At 34.8% G+C, this 17,604-nt stretch overlaps 1 protein-coding gene across 5 annotated transcripts in view; it reads left to right on the forward strand.

The window, feature by feature from the left end:
* The window catches only part of LOC132196600 (NGFI-A-binding protein homolog), a 50,934-nt gene that overhangs the window by 19,351 nt on the left and 13,979 nt on the right, over nt 1–17,604 (forward strand). For all 5 annotated transcript variants that reach the window (XM_059619408.1, XM_059619572.1, XM_059619486.1 and 2 more), the window contains exons 3-4: nt 1,151–1,252; nt 6,263–6,400. In XM_059619408.1, the coding sequence (XP_059475391.1) occupies nt 1,151–1,252; nt 6,263–6,400 (240 nt within the window). The remainder of the gene's footprint in view (nt 1–1,150; nt 1,253–6,262; nt 6,401–17,604) is intronic.

Below are 17,604 nucleotides of genomic sequence, written 5' to 3' on the forward strand. Positions count from 1 at the left end.
TACCTTCAGATATTTCTATCCTCGCAGGTCTTGTGGTCGTGTCAATGTTCCTATTTTTCTAATGACGTCTATCGATTTTCTTTTATAATTATAGATTAAAAAAATTCTTCTTTTACTTAACTTTTTATAATTAATCTTAACAAGATAAAGCTGTATTGGTAAAAATGCAAACAGCACATCGTCAGCAATAAAAATAGCATAACTTTATATATTTGAAAGATATACCACACTTCATCTCTATATCGCATATTTGTCTGAGGAGAAGACAAGGAAAACCTTTTTACTTTAATAAATTAGGCATTTGATATTCGATGGATGACACTTTGTTACTTCCTAAGCAAACTAAAATCCCGCCGACTTGATAGAGCTTATTTAAATACTGTTAACTGTTTTCAGGATTAATTTCATACAACTCTTCTCAGCACAAAGTTAAATAGGTTCGACCAGTTTTGGTTCGCACGATCAAACCCAAATAATTTCTACCTTAAAAGGAAGCCGACTGAAATTTTCGATCCGTTTAATTTTGCGAGCGGCATCATTAAAATACACATCCTTCTCACGCGTCTCTTTTGAGTACGTTGAAAAATAAACAGCAAGAAAGTGTATAACGATGTTTATTGCGCTGACTGAGAGTTCAGACATTATACGGTCGGTTTCTAGTGTACACTGATTGTGAGAGAAAATGTGCTCTGGATTCGGAGGCCAGGTGTGTTGACAAGCAAAATGACCGTGCAAAGATCGATTCGTGGTGCTGCAACCGGCGGCACTTACAACAGTCAGACCAAAACTTATCACTCGCTCCGGATTTATTTATTTTGCAAACCTTTGAAGTGAGGCGGCGGCGCGAAGTAAAATTTCCACCAAGATAAACAAAAATGTAAATTGAATCTTCTCCCTTCGCGAGGATTCAGGTACATGGTCAATTAACCACTTTTGGGCGACTTAATTGCCGGTTACTTAGCACAAAATGTGTCGAAATGACGCAGATAAGAATCTCTCTCGCGGGTCGTTAAAATGCGAAGACGCTTATTGAATAATTTCAATTAACCAAGCGCAGACGGAGCAAAATTTCAGCTTAAAAAAGAAGAAGAAGAAGAAGTGTCGCCAAGGCTAACCCGAAATGTAATTTTGTGGAATTTTTTGCTTGCAGTGGTGATGACATCGGCGCCCGCCAACGAGGCCGAGCTGCAGCTGTACCGAGTGATGCAGAGGGCCAGTCTTCTTGCCTACTACGACACGCTGCTCGAGATGGGTGAGTCACACGCGACAGCAAAAATTCAACGCAAACGAATTTCTGCCACAAAGATACTACACTAAAGTGCTTGTAAAACGTTCATAAATCAACTTTGAGTTGATTAGAGAATATCGCACTTATATAAAATTTCTCTTTTTAGTCCCACTTAGCCCTAATCAAAAAGTATTTCAGAAAAACAGCAATCGCCATTTTATTAATTTACATTTTCTGTTCAATTTAACTGGGCGAGACTCAATTGGTTTTTATGCTGGTTATTAGTAGCTCAGGAAAAATATCCTGTAACATATTTACATGATTTTTACATTACTTGAAAGTTTATTTATTCTATCGTAAGTCAAATGACATCTTAATTGAAAATCGTATTGGAAAAGAATTGAGACCCAGCTCTAGTATCCTAAAACTCTTAGATAAACGAGAAGTAAAAGGTTTCCGAGATGGAGCCAGACATTAATCCGCAATAATTCAAATGTCATGATAATCATTTGAAACCATTTTCACACGTCAAGTAGAACTCAAGATCCTATAAAAGTACCATCAATAACTTATTGAGATATGATTGACTTTTCACACCTTTCCATGCAAATTATTTTTCATCGGCTTCACACTCCATAATTAATTAGAGCTTTTACATCTTTAATTGCAAGAAGGAACCACTCTGACTTTAATCACTTTATAAAATTAAAGGCAAAAAGGGAGCGTTGCCAGCCCATGCTCATTCACCCAAATATAAATTTTAGTATCCTTTGCACCTACATGTACAGAAAGAGCAGAGTTGGATTTAATGAGCAATAAATTATACAGCCTCTGATATTTAGGCAGGTTACAATTTTTTTTTCAGTCACGTCGTGCTCCCTATACCATATAATCATTAATGCTTGCCTCGCCACGTAATAAAGAATCGCCAATTGTGCCAATTATTGTTTTCAACACTGTATTATTTGCAATCGTATTTATCAAAAAGCAGATTCTACTTTTTTTATTAGTACTCGTTCTTAAATTCACAGCTGGAGTTGATTTAAAATAAATAATTTTGAGAAGGACCAGAACTGGTTTGTTGAAAAAGAGAGCGAGAATTTGTTATGAAATTTCTTAAAAAAGATTATTTTTAGCTCCAAATAAAATGATTTTAATTTATTGCAATGTAAAACTCCCACAAGTACGAGTTGAAAAACTACTTTTCTATTTTTAATTAAAAAAGAATGTCAGGATTCAGGATATAGAGTTGATTGATTGATGCCTGTATATGAAGTCAGCTATTCATTGACGGGTTTGTTGATTCGGTTTTAGTTTCATGCAAAAAAAAAAAACATTATCCTGCTCTACATTATGGTTATCATAACGCACATTTCAGTGTTGTGAATTATGGCAAAGAAATTACATAATCATAATTAATTATTATTGATTTACAAAGTTGTTTTGTAAAAATTAAATCAGGTTCTAGGCCTATATCATTTTTCAGCTAGATTTTGCAATAACGTTTTTTTTTAATTTCGTATGAAAAATATATCATTTTAAAATTATTTTTCTCAAACTAATTCACGGATCAGAGAATCAACGTTTGTAATTTATGCAGGGTGACTTTGGCTCATTTAGGAACACTGAGAGTACAAATTGAAGACTTAGTGGTGGGTTTAAAAAAAAATATCTACAAAATTATTAAAAAGAAATTACGAAAATAAAGTATTGTATAATTATTGTATATAAAAAAGTTAGCAATTCAATTAATTTCATCAATTTTTTATATATGTGTGTTTGTAACAAGGAAAATCTATGGACCTGGCGTTTTTCTAAACATTTAAATTAAACACGAATTATGGCTGCAGTCCGAAGAAATTATGAAATTGAAAACCCATTATGGATCAGCCGACTTAACCCCAACCATGAATTTTGAAATATTACTTTAATGAATTTATGTAATTAAATACGCCAAACATATTAAGCTGTCGACAAATAAATCATATTTGTTTTCTCCATAATAAATCAGAAAAGTCCATCTTGCTAAACAAATTGTTTGCCGTGATCAATTTGACCCGCCGATTTTCCCTTTTTCGCATCGATAGCTGTCAACCCAAAAGGGACAGGAAAGACGGCAAAAAATTAAATTGTGAATTCTGGAGCTGCTGAAATTAATTGGCGTTTTAAAATGATAATCAGGGCTCGACTGGTTTTCGATCGCTATAATTCGCCGCTGCCGGAGGCGCATTACCTAAAAATAACCGCACACACTTTCATATATAATGTGGAAAAAAATACGCGTGTCTCACTCGTTCTTAATCTGCGTGGACATACAAAACTCGTCCTATAGTTTTGCGCGTACAAATCCACACAAAGACATGTTCTGCTACTTTTGCGATAAATTTTTAGTGCTTGCCAAAAAGGAAAAAATAAATCAACGAGCTTTTGTTAAACTCGTGAATTGAAGCAAAATCTCCTGAGCCAAAATCGGTTTCAACACGTGTAACTACTTTCCCGCAGTTTCCTGCCAGGTTAATTTTTAGCAAGTGACGCAATCGATTGACGACGCGTGTTATTTTTAGTGCACGAATTACACAAATTTACTTAAAAAAGGAGTAACTGCTTGAGCAGCTCGGCAGAGGCAAAAAAGCAGTCAGCGTGTCCTTCTCCGTGATCGCCTTTCACTTTTTTTAAGCATTCATCGGCGAAAAGAAGTACGTGCAAAAAAAAAGCGGACGGTGTCCGAGCAGCATTGCCGATCAGCTAATGGGACAAGTTTGCAAGAAAGTAGTGTTGATTAATTTTTGCGGAGGACAGAGACTGCACCCGAAAAATAACACTTTAAAAAGCGTTGAAAGCCGAGAAGCAATGTTTTATTTTTTATCTATTACTGAAAATCATTTCAAGTAATAAAAATCGACCCACACGTTTCATTTTGTCCAATTCATATCGAGACGCATAGTAGTTTGAGTAAATGATTTTTCTTTAATGGAAGGGCTGGCCCATCCATTTATTATTTTTTATGTTCCTTTCCTTTCAACAAACCACTATTCATACGAGCTGAATTATCTTAACTGGTCCTTTTAAAATTTAAATTTATTTTGGTTAAAATTGTAGTCTCTTCCAGTTTAAACCCGAGAGTTACATACACACACACAAAATCAGCGGCTTATTTAATATGCAACGCCACTCGCAATTTATAGGAGTTGCGCAGGTTGCCTAGCGAGCAGGTATCAGCTTTCGTCGGCGCCGCAATAATATTATGTTTGTTTATCTCTCGATCGCCCCTCTGTATATACCAGTCCAAATAATTATACTCGACCTGTTGTCTCAGCGGCTCGAATATAAATAAACAAAGTGACAGGACAAGTATTCAAATTTATTTTCAAATTATTTACTTGGATATTTATGCAAATAAAAAAGTTGCCGCCGTAATAACGGAACTATTCAATTCAATTTTTTTTCTCCAAACAAGTCAGACAGTCAATTGAACTAAGCCAAATTGCATTTTTATTTTTGTCAATTAAACTCGAGTCAATGGCAAGGCGGTTTTTTAATTTGGTTTTAATTTGGGACTTTTTGGCGTGTTTATTAACTGGTTCTTAATTGGTTAACACCCGTGGAGTTTGGCTGGAAGGCATGTAATACTTGCTTAATTATCCCATTGATGTATTGAGCGCAAGGAATTCTTGTTGGTTTTAACCTGATTGTAATTGATGGTGTATCCAAAAAGGTATAAAATGAAATCGTTCTGTAGCCACTAACAATTACAACAAAATTTATTAGGGGACACTCGCATGTTTGGTCAACTTGGTGCTAACTTAACACAAGAGAATGTTCCCAATTATAAATTGGTTTTTTTAATATATATTTATTTTGCATACTGAAGAGCTACAACGCTAAATACAAAATTAAAAGCCAAGAAAGGAAAAGATTTCCTCTAAGATAGTTACCTCCTTTTCAAAAATAAATCATTGGACGCGATTTTCATTATTTTCATCCTCATTTTCATCATTTTCAGCACGCTATAACAACAAAATTGAACTTTTAAGTAGGGAAATATTTTTAATGTAACCCTATCGCACAAATGCTATTTTATATTAAATAAATTTGATTAAATTCAATAAGCGAATGGTACAAGTTAAAATAAAAAAGGTTTGAATAGAGTTGTTAAAACATTAAATTTAAAAACAAAATTAATTTATTTATTCTGTATATTAGATTCATAAACATTATTGTCATCAAAACAACAAATATACTATGCATAAAAAAAAGAAACATTATAATTTAATTAAAAATGTGAAGCAACTTCTATGTTGTAAAACTGCTTAGAAATCGGTTAGTAATAAATTGTTCCATTATATAAAGAAGTTCGAGTGCAAAAACTTTTAGAATTCCTTAATCATTGATTTAAAGGCAAAAAAAAAAATATAGGCGAAAGTTGAGAACGCGTGAGACAAAAAAACTTTGCCCTTGTCAGGTATTCAGGTTGAAAGAAAACATTTTACTACCTTAATCTCCCCAATTCACTTCAGTAAATTTAAAAAGCTGCATATTTATTGCAAATAATGAAATTATTATATTTTTATTGGGGAATCACATTACTTGAGTTTTAATTCTCACACGACCACACAATATTTGGGCAGAGGAGCGTATTTAAATTTTTAATTATGTTGCACTTATATAGTTGAAAAATATTCAATTAGTTTTTAATTTAAGTTCTTTGACATGTAATTGAGCCATTGCCCCCAAAAAATAATTAAAAAGTTCACTTTATGGACATTCCAGAGAGGAAGTCATGTAAAAATTATTCACAATTAACATAAATAAGTCTATATTTTGTTTAATTTCAGCATTTACGTGTTTTTGATATATCGTAATGGTTTAATTTCACATAATCAATCGCATTTTTATGAGTTGAAATTGATCAAGGAAAATTTTAGTGCACTTGTATTTAAAATTGTCAATTCCGTCATTCCCCAAAGTGAACGATTTCCTCATGACAAACACACACGTTATTCATTTGTTGAATCACGATTTCGGTAATTTCAGGAGGTGACGATGTTCAGCAGCTGTGCGAAGCCGGCGAGGAGGAATTCCTCGAGATCATGGCTCTGGTCGGCATGGCTTCGAAGCCGCTGCACGTCCGCCGCCTGCAGAAGGCCCTGCAAGAGTGGGTCAACAACCCCGGTGAGTGTTTGCGCGACTCCCTTCTCTTTTCCACGATTCTCAGCTTCAAAATGCACCACCAACTGAACTGAAAAATTTAGGGAGAATTTCATTCCTGCTCTAAATTTAAACCAAAATTCGAAACGCCGAATGCCTGCGCTAAGTGAGAGGGCAAAAAAATCCCCCGCTGCATTTTGGCGAGCAGATGTCGGTTTATTTTTTTGCGTCAGCACCGCGTGTGCAAATTCGAGAGCGCCCGGCAAATCTCGCAATCGGTAGGACCTACCCCAGGACAGCGCAGGTTGACTTTCGTCGGCCGGTGCCTGCCGCTCTGCAAGTCCAAGAAAAGATCAATAAACACGGCAGCTCGCCAGTAAGACCAAAAAGTCGGCGCACTTTTGCCCGAGCGCGTGCGCCCGGATTTTTTTCTTATCTGGAGAAAATAGAAAAAATTCCATATAATGCAAAAACTAGACAAAAAGTGACTCAAATTTTATTTCAATTTGGCTCTTTAAGAGCCTTTTTTGTTAATTAAATAGTTTCAAATAATATAAATTCAAGTATGAGGTTTATTGGTAATTTTTTTTATAATATTTATGATTAATTGTTGTACAATATAAACAAATAATCACCCTTATAAATGTATTTAATGCCTTTTTTCAATCATTAGCAATATTTGAGAAAAATTTTTAAGTCTGCCAAAATATATAAAAATATTAATAAAAAAATTCAAATTAGTCGAGCTCAAAAATTCAACATTTATAGAAAGGTTTAAAAAGTGGTTTTAAGTCTTTCATATTTTAAATCAGATTCGCTCAATTTGCAAAGATCCACAGTCAGGATTTCAGGATGATTAGTTTTAAATATTGAACAAACAAAAAATCATTTAAAATATCATGGTACACACCATTCGTATGATCCGTAGCCAAAAGTCTGGTCAGCAAAAAAAAAGCAATTCGAAGCTTGGAGCTTGTCACATTCGTTGATTTTTTTGCCTGGGCTGGGCGTCGAGATTGCTACAAATTATTATTCTACAGACATTTTACTGTTATACGTGCGGAGAGACAAAAAGAAATTGTGAAAATCCCTTTTGGTCGGACGCCAGAAAAATTTTCTCAGTGCGAGAATTTTTTCTTCGGCGCTTGAGTTCATAAAAATTTGCCGGCAGTCGCACCGAACTTCAGAAAACTTTTGTTTCTCGTTTTTACATATCAATGTTAAATTTCAAATCTCTCTGACTGCAGTTTGCTGAGTCACGTAAGAGTTAGGACGTCTGAAGATGTGCCAAAGTGAGGGAAAAGCAACGAATCTCTAAGAAATCTCCCTCAAAGAAACGGGTCTTCCTCGTGGAATCAATATTTTTTTATTGACAACAAAAAAAACTTCTAGTTCCATCGACTTCTTTCTGCAGCCCTATTTCATCAAAGCAGCTCTTTTTGTCCTTCAATATAAACTTTGATTCATCGAGGAAAATACTAGTAGTTTATTTCAACACGATGAGTGAAAATTTTTGATTAAAAATAATTAGAAATTTAGAAGTAAATATTTTTAGGGAAATATAAGCATTAATTTTTTCAGTTTAATTACTGGGTTGATAAGAAAAGGAACGCCAATTTTAAGGCAAGTCATTCTAATCGAATTTTGTAACAAAAATATTGTTTTATTATAATTGATTCAAATTTTTAGATTCAATTCAGCAACCAAAATAGTCAGATTTTTTTTCAATAATTTTTATAAACTTTGAAATTCCTCAAAAGTCAATTTCAAAGGTCGTGTTTGTAATAATTGAAATTAAAGAATTTTTTCTACAAATACTAAAAATAACCCATGTAAATTTGAATATATTTTACCATTTTTAGTTTTACATGATTGCGTATTTCTGTGCCATCCACTAATTTTGGACAAAGGGTTGATCATAGTTAAATAATCTGGTGAAAATTTCCAAAAGTTTGAAACTGTCGAATCACCATCGGCCGACCAAAAATAAAACTAGGTTTGATTGTGGCAGAGAGGGAGGCGTGCGGTGGGTGCTCTTTCTCTCGAGCGAGGTGCTTGACCCACGGCGCGGTGCGCGCAAATAAATAGGGAGTACCGAGAGGGATAAAACGAGTGGGTCGCTCGGCGTACCGAGAGGCATCATGAATTTCAGAGTGTGCACCCGCCAGATCTATTTCCAACCCCAAGGCTCGGTCGGAGACGCACGGCAAAAAATCAGGCCCGCGAGCCTCATGACCAAGGCAATACTAATTGCAATGCGGCCACGGATTTCTGCCGGGGCTCGCCAATATTTTCGCGCTACTCGCAAAAACGAGGAGAATGAATTCTGGCTGCCGGCGAGCTCAAATTGATTTTTTATGGAAATTTTTGCGTTTCTTTCCTCGGGGACCGAAAAGCTATTATTTTTGCAAGCAAAAATTTAAAGGTTGTGATCACATTTAATTCCACGCTAGTTCTAATTGCGGACAAGTACGGCGTCTCGATTTTTCATGTCTGGAATCGATATGGAACGGCTTTCGCCACGATTTCAATTTTTTTTATCATATAGCGCACTCCTTGAAGGTCGCTGTTTTTTCTTTTTTACTTGCTGAGAGTGGAGTCTATTCTAGGCAAGGGCAAAACAAAAGCAATTAATATTTGAAAGAGAGGCATTTTCATAAAAATTGGCAGTTTGTAATTACATGTGTATTGTAATTAACTTTTAATAATTTTTATACTGACATAATCCTGTTTGCTTTCCTTGTGCTGATTTCCAATCACATAGCCGTAAATAATTACATTTTAATCAAGTAATAATTGCAATTAATATTTATCTGATCAACCTCTATTAACTTTTTAAATCATAATTATACTATCGCTAATCTCTTTTATAATTATGGCACGCAGATTATTTATGTTACTGCTGGAAATACTTTAAAAATAAATTCATATTATTTTTTTTTTAAATTGTGTCGTGTTTATTAAGTGTTATATAAAAAAAAATATCTCTGCCTGTGATAAATTGTGAGCAATTTCTTTTCCAGTGACAGACAATTTTGCTTACATCTAAATTACGCAAAGCTATGTAATGGCTCAGTTGAAAAAATCTTTACTTTTATCCACTTTTATCATAAAGAAAAGAAGTACGTCATTTATTATTTTTATTTTGGATATTGCCCTGAAATTCTTACAAAAACAAATATTATTTATATTTGGATTATCTTTTCACGTTTTCTGAACTTCTCGAGACCAGACCACTTACGTACAAAGCCCTAGAGAAAGATCAGTAACCAAACAACTGCGAGGGTATGTACTCGGTGGGTCCCTCTCTGTACGCTTGCTATTATTAGCTCATTTCACTGCCATCATAATACAAATCGACCCTCGCCTCAGTGGGTTGCAATCGTACCAACAGCGGACGCACCACTTGAGAATTCCTCCATTTTTTGCAGCGTTTGCTGGTGGGTCATACCGCATTGTTATACATTGTCGGGGGCCAAAGCACCGCGTGGGCACAGCGGCCCCACCGAGAGACCGATTTATCGAAATTAAAACAAGCAAGTCGATATATCTGCACTGTAATAAATCGAAAGGAAAGCAACTGTTTTTTGTCAAGACGAAAAAAGTCGGCCGAGCTTGCCGGTCTCCGAAATCGTGGGAGAGGATTTGTTCTGGTTGTAAATTCTTTCCTACATCGAAAGTAAAGGGTTCGGCTGCGGTATTGTAAGTGGGGGTGTTGATGTGTTGGAGGAGAGACGTTTTTATAATCAGTCTTTGATTTTTATCTTCGGCAGGAAAAAAAAGTTATGACCGTTGACGTTTTAAAACCTTAAGAGCAGTAAAAAATCTCTATGTATTTATTTTTTACGTCAAAAGCCAAGGGTTATATTTTTAACGCTGTACATTAATATAATATTTTGGTCACTTTTTTTATTTCACGATATAGATAAGGTTGACGTTTTGAAGGGCAAGTCGGTTCTTTAGAAAAAAATATTGGCTTTAATATTTTTAAATAATTAAATTTAAGGCTTATGACTGATTTTAAATTCAGCTAAAAAAAGTTTTAACTTAGTTTTACCTTGACTTGCAATTTTTTCCCAAAGATTTAAAAATAAAAAAATTTTCTAGCTACTTATTTTCCTAGTAAAAAACTGACTATAATTTGGAAATTTCATTTTCTTTTGATTTTGAAACATTTTTTAATGAAAAATGTGGAAAATTGATATAAAAAAATAGTAATTTTACCTGATTATATCTTAAGAAAACTAAAACAGGTAGAAAAGAGAAGAAATTTATTGCAAATTGTGATGATGTCGTAAAATATCCCCGAATAAGTTGATGATTTTCTTTAGCGTAGGCGGCTCGTTCGATATAGAGAAGCGATGGAAAGTGTGTCTATCTATCACCGTTGGCGGCGGAAAAGGCAAGTTTGATTGAAGCAGCCTCGTTCGATCAGAAAGGGTTAGGGCCGTCGCCAGCGAGTGAGCAAAAAGGTGGAGTGCTGCTGGAAAAAGACGCGCGGCTGCACTACATTAGAGAATAGATTGCCGAGCAAAACATGGATATGTGGATGGAACTTTGCCGCACACACAACACAGAGAGAGAGAGCGGGAGACGTGCCTGGTAAAAAAGGCAATGAGAAATGGAAGTACCAAGAAGAAGAAGAGCGCCCACAAAAACTGGTCGCAGACAATTTCAACGTCGGCACACTAGCAAAAAATTATTCTATGTACATACAGAGAGCGCGCTCGGCAGCAGCGGCGCGCCGGCAACTCGCTCTCTCTCTTTAAATTATATCGCAGTCTCGGGCAAAAAAGTGCACCGGCTCTTTTTCCGAGGGACGCAGATGACGGCCGCCTGCTTTTTTGCTACACCGAGCAGACGCAAATTATCGATCATCTGAGACAAAAAGTGCCGAATTTTTGCACCAAAAACTTTGGACGCGTAATCTTCTGGCGGTTCGCCGCTTTTTGCCGGTCTGGTTTTGCCCAAAACTTTGGCTGCAAGAAACGGCAGCTTAATTTGCTTTACACCAGACCCAAAGTTGCAAAAAGAGAGTTATGCTGGGCACTTGAGCTAAACCCAAATTGGAAAGTTTCTTTTTTTATTAAATTAAATTCTTTGGTAATTAAAATTAATAGTTAGGTCAAAATTTATGCAGATTAATCGTTTTAATATTAAATACTTCACGTAAAAATTCCAGTTTATTGCTTCAAAAGTACATTTTTTCAGTAAGATTCCCCAATTTTGATATATAATTTCATTTGGTTCTATTATGTAGCTAAAGGTGAGTAAATTATACAGAGTATCTTTAATGAAAATAAATTTCTGCTGACCTTTTATTAGGATTTCAATTGAATATATTCTTAAACTCTCTGCAAATTTCAGCTGCTTACAAATTAGTATTAAGTTATAGCTGTTCCGTTTATGCGATTTCATCAAAAATCCAGTTTAGTTAATTTTAAGAAGAACTTAAATTAAAATTTAAAATACTAAAAAATCAAATGTTACAAACAAGATTTTTTTTTAAATTCAAAGACTTGAAATTATTTTTTTTACAATTTTCAAAATTTTACTTCAATTAACATTTCATTTCTCTCATTACTATAGGAATAATGAAAAACTGTCTATCTAAATTTTATAAAATTCAAGACCTAATTAGCACCAATTTGGAAGATCCTTCTTGAGATTTCACTTTTCACATAAACGTCAGCGCCAACCAATTAAGCGATTTCAGACTGTATTCCAAGTAGAAACTTCTCTCCAAGAGGGTTCATTCAATCAGGGACAAAACGTCAAACGATCGCCAATAATGAAAGCTATTTATGGTAGAAAAGCGGCCGCACCGCCGACTTCATTTCAATGACCGTGTCATATTTCGTTAAAAGATCTCGGACGCAAACTTGAATCCTTTTCCCACAGACTGCCGAAGACCAAGTAGTTTTGCCAAGAGAAATTCAATTAAACTCTTCGTGCAGAAGGTTAACTTTATGCAAAATTAGTTTTTTTATCCAAATTAAACAGACCGAATTGGAGTGCTCTTGATCCGAGAAATTTTTCACGCGTGTTTTAAAAGGAGAAGCCGGAGACGTTTCAAATAAATCATTGTTAATTTTCTTTAAAAAAGAGCTCCATTTGATAGGTGACTAATTAATTTTTTCCTTTCTCGTCGCCGATTGAACGTTAAAATTGTGACAGTGTGAAACCAAGCATTCAGCTCCCGAATTACCAAAAATTCGATTTTACGCCTCGACATCGACAAAGTGTCACATTTGTCGCGTCGAATACATGTCAATTAGTTATTGCGCGGTCGCCTCTCCTCCGATTCCGCGAATATAACACACACACACCTGTGTGACGCGAGCACTTCTCACCAACCTTGACACGCTGATTCGCGCACAAATATCCCAACCTGAAATAACCCTGTTCATTATTGGATGCCTATTTTCTCGCAGAAGGTCAGAGTGTTAAATTTAGGTAGCCTTTGCGATAAGTCGTGCGAGTGTATTAATATAATTTGGAGGTAAGGTTTATCCTCTCCCAAAAACTTTGTCACGCGGGATGCATGACTTGTCAAACTGGTTGCATAAATCGCGGTGGCGGCGTCTCGAGACTAACGCCTCCTGAGGCACTAATATGCGTTGCGGTTTTCTTAATAATTATAGAATATATTATTTTACAAAAGGGAACGCCGCCAATCTGCTGCAGTCTGAGATTTTTGTCTAAAACCAGCATTGATAAAAAAGGAAAAAATAATTTTTATTAAATCTCTTCCCATTCTTATTGGTCAATATTATAAATAATTTATTTAATTTTAATTGTAATATAGCATCATTGTTGCGCGGGTTGCATACATTTAAGAGCTTTGATGGCATGAAATGTGTTTTATTAGGATCAAATTTGCGCCTTAATTATCCTAAACTAAATAAGTAATAAAGGGCAAGGAAGAGCCCTTTTCCTTGCTTTAATTTTCCTTACATTTTCATGCTAGATGCATTTTTGACAAAAATTTGTTCTAGCCAATTTTTTTTTATAATATCTTTATTTAAATGTTGGAATTTGTGATAAAATAAAATACCTCACCCATTATTAATGATTTTTCTCATTTTGTTTTTCAAATGATCAGCTAAGCAATATTGGCGATGTTCCCTGGTAAGTGGGAGGTTTTAAATTTTTGTACTTGCTGAGCACTATATATATATATTGACATTGGTGGTCAACCAGATCCAGCAGATATCTAAATATGTATACATCGGGTTTTTAAGCGCTGCGAGAATCACGTGGATTCGCACATGAACATTATATAATACAATAGTGGCGGTGTCAAGAGAAGGGATAAACGTGTACCGGAGCTAGCGTTCGTTAGTAATATGTGGGCATGCCTTTAAGTAAGACGGAGCGATCAACAAAGATCTGACAGCCGGTCGGCTACTTACTCCTTCTTATTACGCTTATAATTTGTGTTCGCGGCCCTCGCTGATGCCACACATGAGATTCAAACGATTACTTTTGTCTGATATGAGCGCCCAGATGATTTTTAATTAGATAATAAATTTACATTTTTATTGGTGGACAAATGTACACGCAATTTTCATGCACATAAAAATTAATTTTTCAAGTATAATAAAATTTTTATTCCTATATTTAATGTCACACAACAATGCTGCCTGCAAATTAAAAACATTCTTGTTCATCCTTTAAGGATATATGATTAATAATAAAAATGTGATTATTGAAATAAACAAGAACTTCAATTAAATAATTACAATAGTAAAAGTTTATGCCTTAATTTTTCATTAAGTTTGGCAACAAATATAATATGCATACTCCCTAACATTTTTGCCATCATGTGAAATTAAATCAGATACTCAAATTAATTTCCATTTCCTGTGGGAGAAATTCAAATAAAAATTTCGTTGAATATAAAACGGAATTGTAACATTTCATTAAAATGAATCATTTATTTACTGCTTAGCGATATTAAGTTAATTTTTTCAATAAATTTAAATTTGATAACTCGTTGAGCCCATAGAAGAAACTACTAGTATTAATTTATTAGAAGTATACAAACTTAAACTTTTCCTCTTAAATTATATCAATGAGAAATAATAATTTATTTTTCTTTTTAAATATAATTATTCAGTTCAAGGAGAATCAAATTTCATTTTAAGTCGCATCTTAATTTAAGACAATTTCTTCACATTTTTCGAGATGTTGATCGATTTCAAAACGCGTAGTTTGGTCTTAAGTGTTGCAACGTTTAGAGATCGCTGACAATTACTGGACTCTGAGTGGTCGTCTGTGTGTCTCTCCCAATTCCAAAGCGTGAAATTTTTGTCAATACAGCACGTGATGGAGGGATTCAGGTCACGGAGAGGACAAGCGAGATTCAAGAAAAACTGGGGATTGATTGGGCCAAGGGAAAAAGCGCGGTGGTTTTTCTCTTTATTATTTGGAAGGGCGCGGGGCACGTGACGTCACGCGCCGAGAGTATGAACATAATAACGTACACTCGCAGCAGACTAGACCTATGTACCAAGTATACGTACATACATAACATACATCAGGCGGAGAGTAGTGCAGAGCAAAAAAGGGCCGCAAAAACGCATACCGTAGACAGCCACGATAAATTGTGAAACAGCGGGCAAAAAAGGGCACAACGGCGAAAAACTTTGCAGCAGCTCACGATTCTCCAGCAGATCAAAATGTGACGTCAGCCCTACTCCCTGGAATATGGGCAAAAACCTTCTTCCTTGCCTGGGTCTCGAGATCCGCCGCCGTCTTCTTCTTAAGACGGACGGTTTGATTCTGCAGGGAGAGGCTGCGATAGACGTAAATTTCCGAGAAAAAAAAGCTCCGAGCCCCACTCCTTTTTTTATATATTGTACGTATATATTTATATAAAAAATTTCAATAGATAGATGCTGTGATTATTAATATATATGAGATGGATCATATTTAATTATTATCATAAAAAAAATCGTGGCCCTCCCACCGTGAGACTCCATCGTCCATGACACGATTTTTGTCCCGCTGTCTTTGAATCTGTCTAGCATCTACATTTAATTTTTTCAAGCTCTTGAATTATTTTACATTTAATAAAATTTTAGGTTCTATAATTTTTGGGATAATATTATGTTTAAAAAGAAAATTTAAAGTTTTTTGTTTTCAAATAATTTATAATGCCTAAAAATTTTAGATTTTAGACGTTAAATAACATAAAAAATTAATGAAAAATGCCATGAGGTTTATAATTATATAATATATATATTTTTGTAATCCGAGGTTTGGCCTTCACGTAAAAAGAATTAATTCTCTGCTGTCATTAGCTAAAATTCTCCTAAATATACATTTTTTTCATCGTCCGCATGACTTCACACGTCATACTTCTGGCCAGTCAACCAGAGGGCTACCACCTCAAGATGTAAATTTCAGGACAAAAAATGATCGATTTTGTTGGATAAATTTTTGCCGGTTTGACACTTGTCCTCTTGAGACTGAAAAAAGTCAGTCTTGTGACACTTGGCTTTCAACGATAGTTTTACCATTTTCTTCCTTTACTTTAAAAAAAAAATACTTAAATGACCACTCCTATTAAGCCCCGCTCGCTGAGATGCTCCTTTCGATTTTCCCTTTTGTTGGTTCCGAGTGCAAAAGCAGAAGGTTTTGCAAACCGCATATGAAACAGGAGACAGCCCACCAAAATCACGTGAGGCGTGTGTTTTGCAAATCTTTATCAGCTCCTGCAAGAAATGAAGCGGATAACCGTCTGTGGCTTTTCTTCGCGAAATTAATAAAAAATGGAAAAGACACTTCTGAATTCTTAAAATCCGTTCATTGTGTTTCCGCGGCACCCGCCAATCGGCCATTCGCGCCCCGGCACTTCAGCTAAACCTCATTTGCGGCAAAAGAAGTCTCGTGACTCGATTTTTTTTACAGCAGCGACGATCGGTTTTCAGCGTGCGGTGTTTTTACAAATGTATGGTAAACATTTATTGTGCAAAAATTTAATAATCGTTGACCGACCAGCATGCGCCACAGGACCCTCGCTGTGTGTCTCGTTGATGATATTATGATAAATAGCCAACGTTTTTTCTAATGAAGGGACCTCACAGGGGACGGCTGAAGCGATGATATCTCCATACTCGCATTTGAACCATCACCAGCGAAAAGGTAATTCCATCTTATATTCAATTTATATTTTTTTTACATAAAAATTTTTAAATCTCATTTTCAATTGAATTTTAAATTTAAGTATCAGTAAGTAAGGATATTTTATATTCGTCTGGATGTTTTCTAAAAAGATTTTGTTATATATTTCATTTTATTATTTTCAGATGTGCTCCGTCATCTCTGGTGCGCTGTTTGCAACTAATTTCAATTTTAATCCTTATGGATTCGAATTATGTAGCATGTCAAGAAAATGCTATAGCGCAAATTTTTCTAAGCTCATCTCCATTTTTAATCTCGCAATGTTAAAATCTATAATTAGTGTAGTTATTTTAATCTTTTTAAACCATCTTTATTGATGAAAAAAAAACGCTTTCCTTTGACTTTTTAATCCACCCTGTATAATATATTGCCCGTGTGTCAAACCAATTCGCATTGAACCGAACTGCAAGAGTTTGAGGCTAGTTTGAAGCGTTTCGTGTATTTCCATGTTATTTCACGATAAGATTTTAAATACCTATTTTAATATATTTTTTTCTCTTCATACATCCCTTCATAATTTAATGAGCAATAAAAATACAGATAAGATTAAGTTGTTTATTGCAAGAGCTTTCAATAAATATGCAGTTGAATTAAAAAAAAATCACCTCAAATTGTTCTCTTCAAAGAGAAAAATGTTACTTTTTGTAATGTTCTCAGACTTGTATTAAAACATAAATTTTAAGACGTGTTTTAGAGTGCTTTTTTTCTAGTTATTTATAGCAAGAAAATTTAATTTCTCATTCTTTATTTTTTCCTAATATCCTAAAGCTAGCATACAGAGGCTTTGATGAATTGACGTGATGAGATAATTCTCTTTTATTTATGGAAAAAAAGCCAATTTAAATTAATTATACCGAAGACTAAATTAAAAGCTAAATTTGCATACTGAGTGGTGTCCATCTTTTTTTATTTGAAATGTAATTACATACAATGTAGACAAGCCCTTCTGTTGAGTAGCTGGTGGCGCAATCACCTGATTTTTGTTAACCTACCTTTGCACGTGATTTCGTTTCGAGTGTTGCCAAATAATGTACACT

This window comes from Neocloeon triangulifer, unplaced genomic scaffold (genome assembly GCF_031216515.1).
Source record: "Neocloeon triangulifer isolate White Clay Creek 2 clone unplaced genomic scaffold, ASM3121651v1 ptg000001l, whole genome shotgun sequence".
Classification (NCBI taxonomy): Eukaryota; Metazoa; Arthropoda; class Insecta; order Ephemeroptera; family Baetidae; genus Neocloeon; species Neocloeon triangulifer.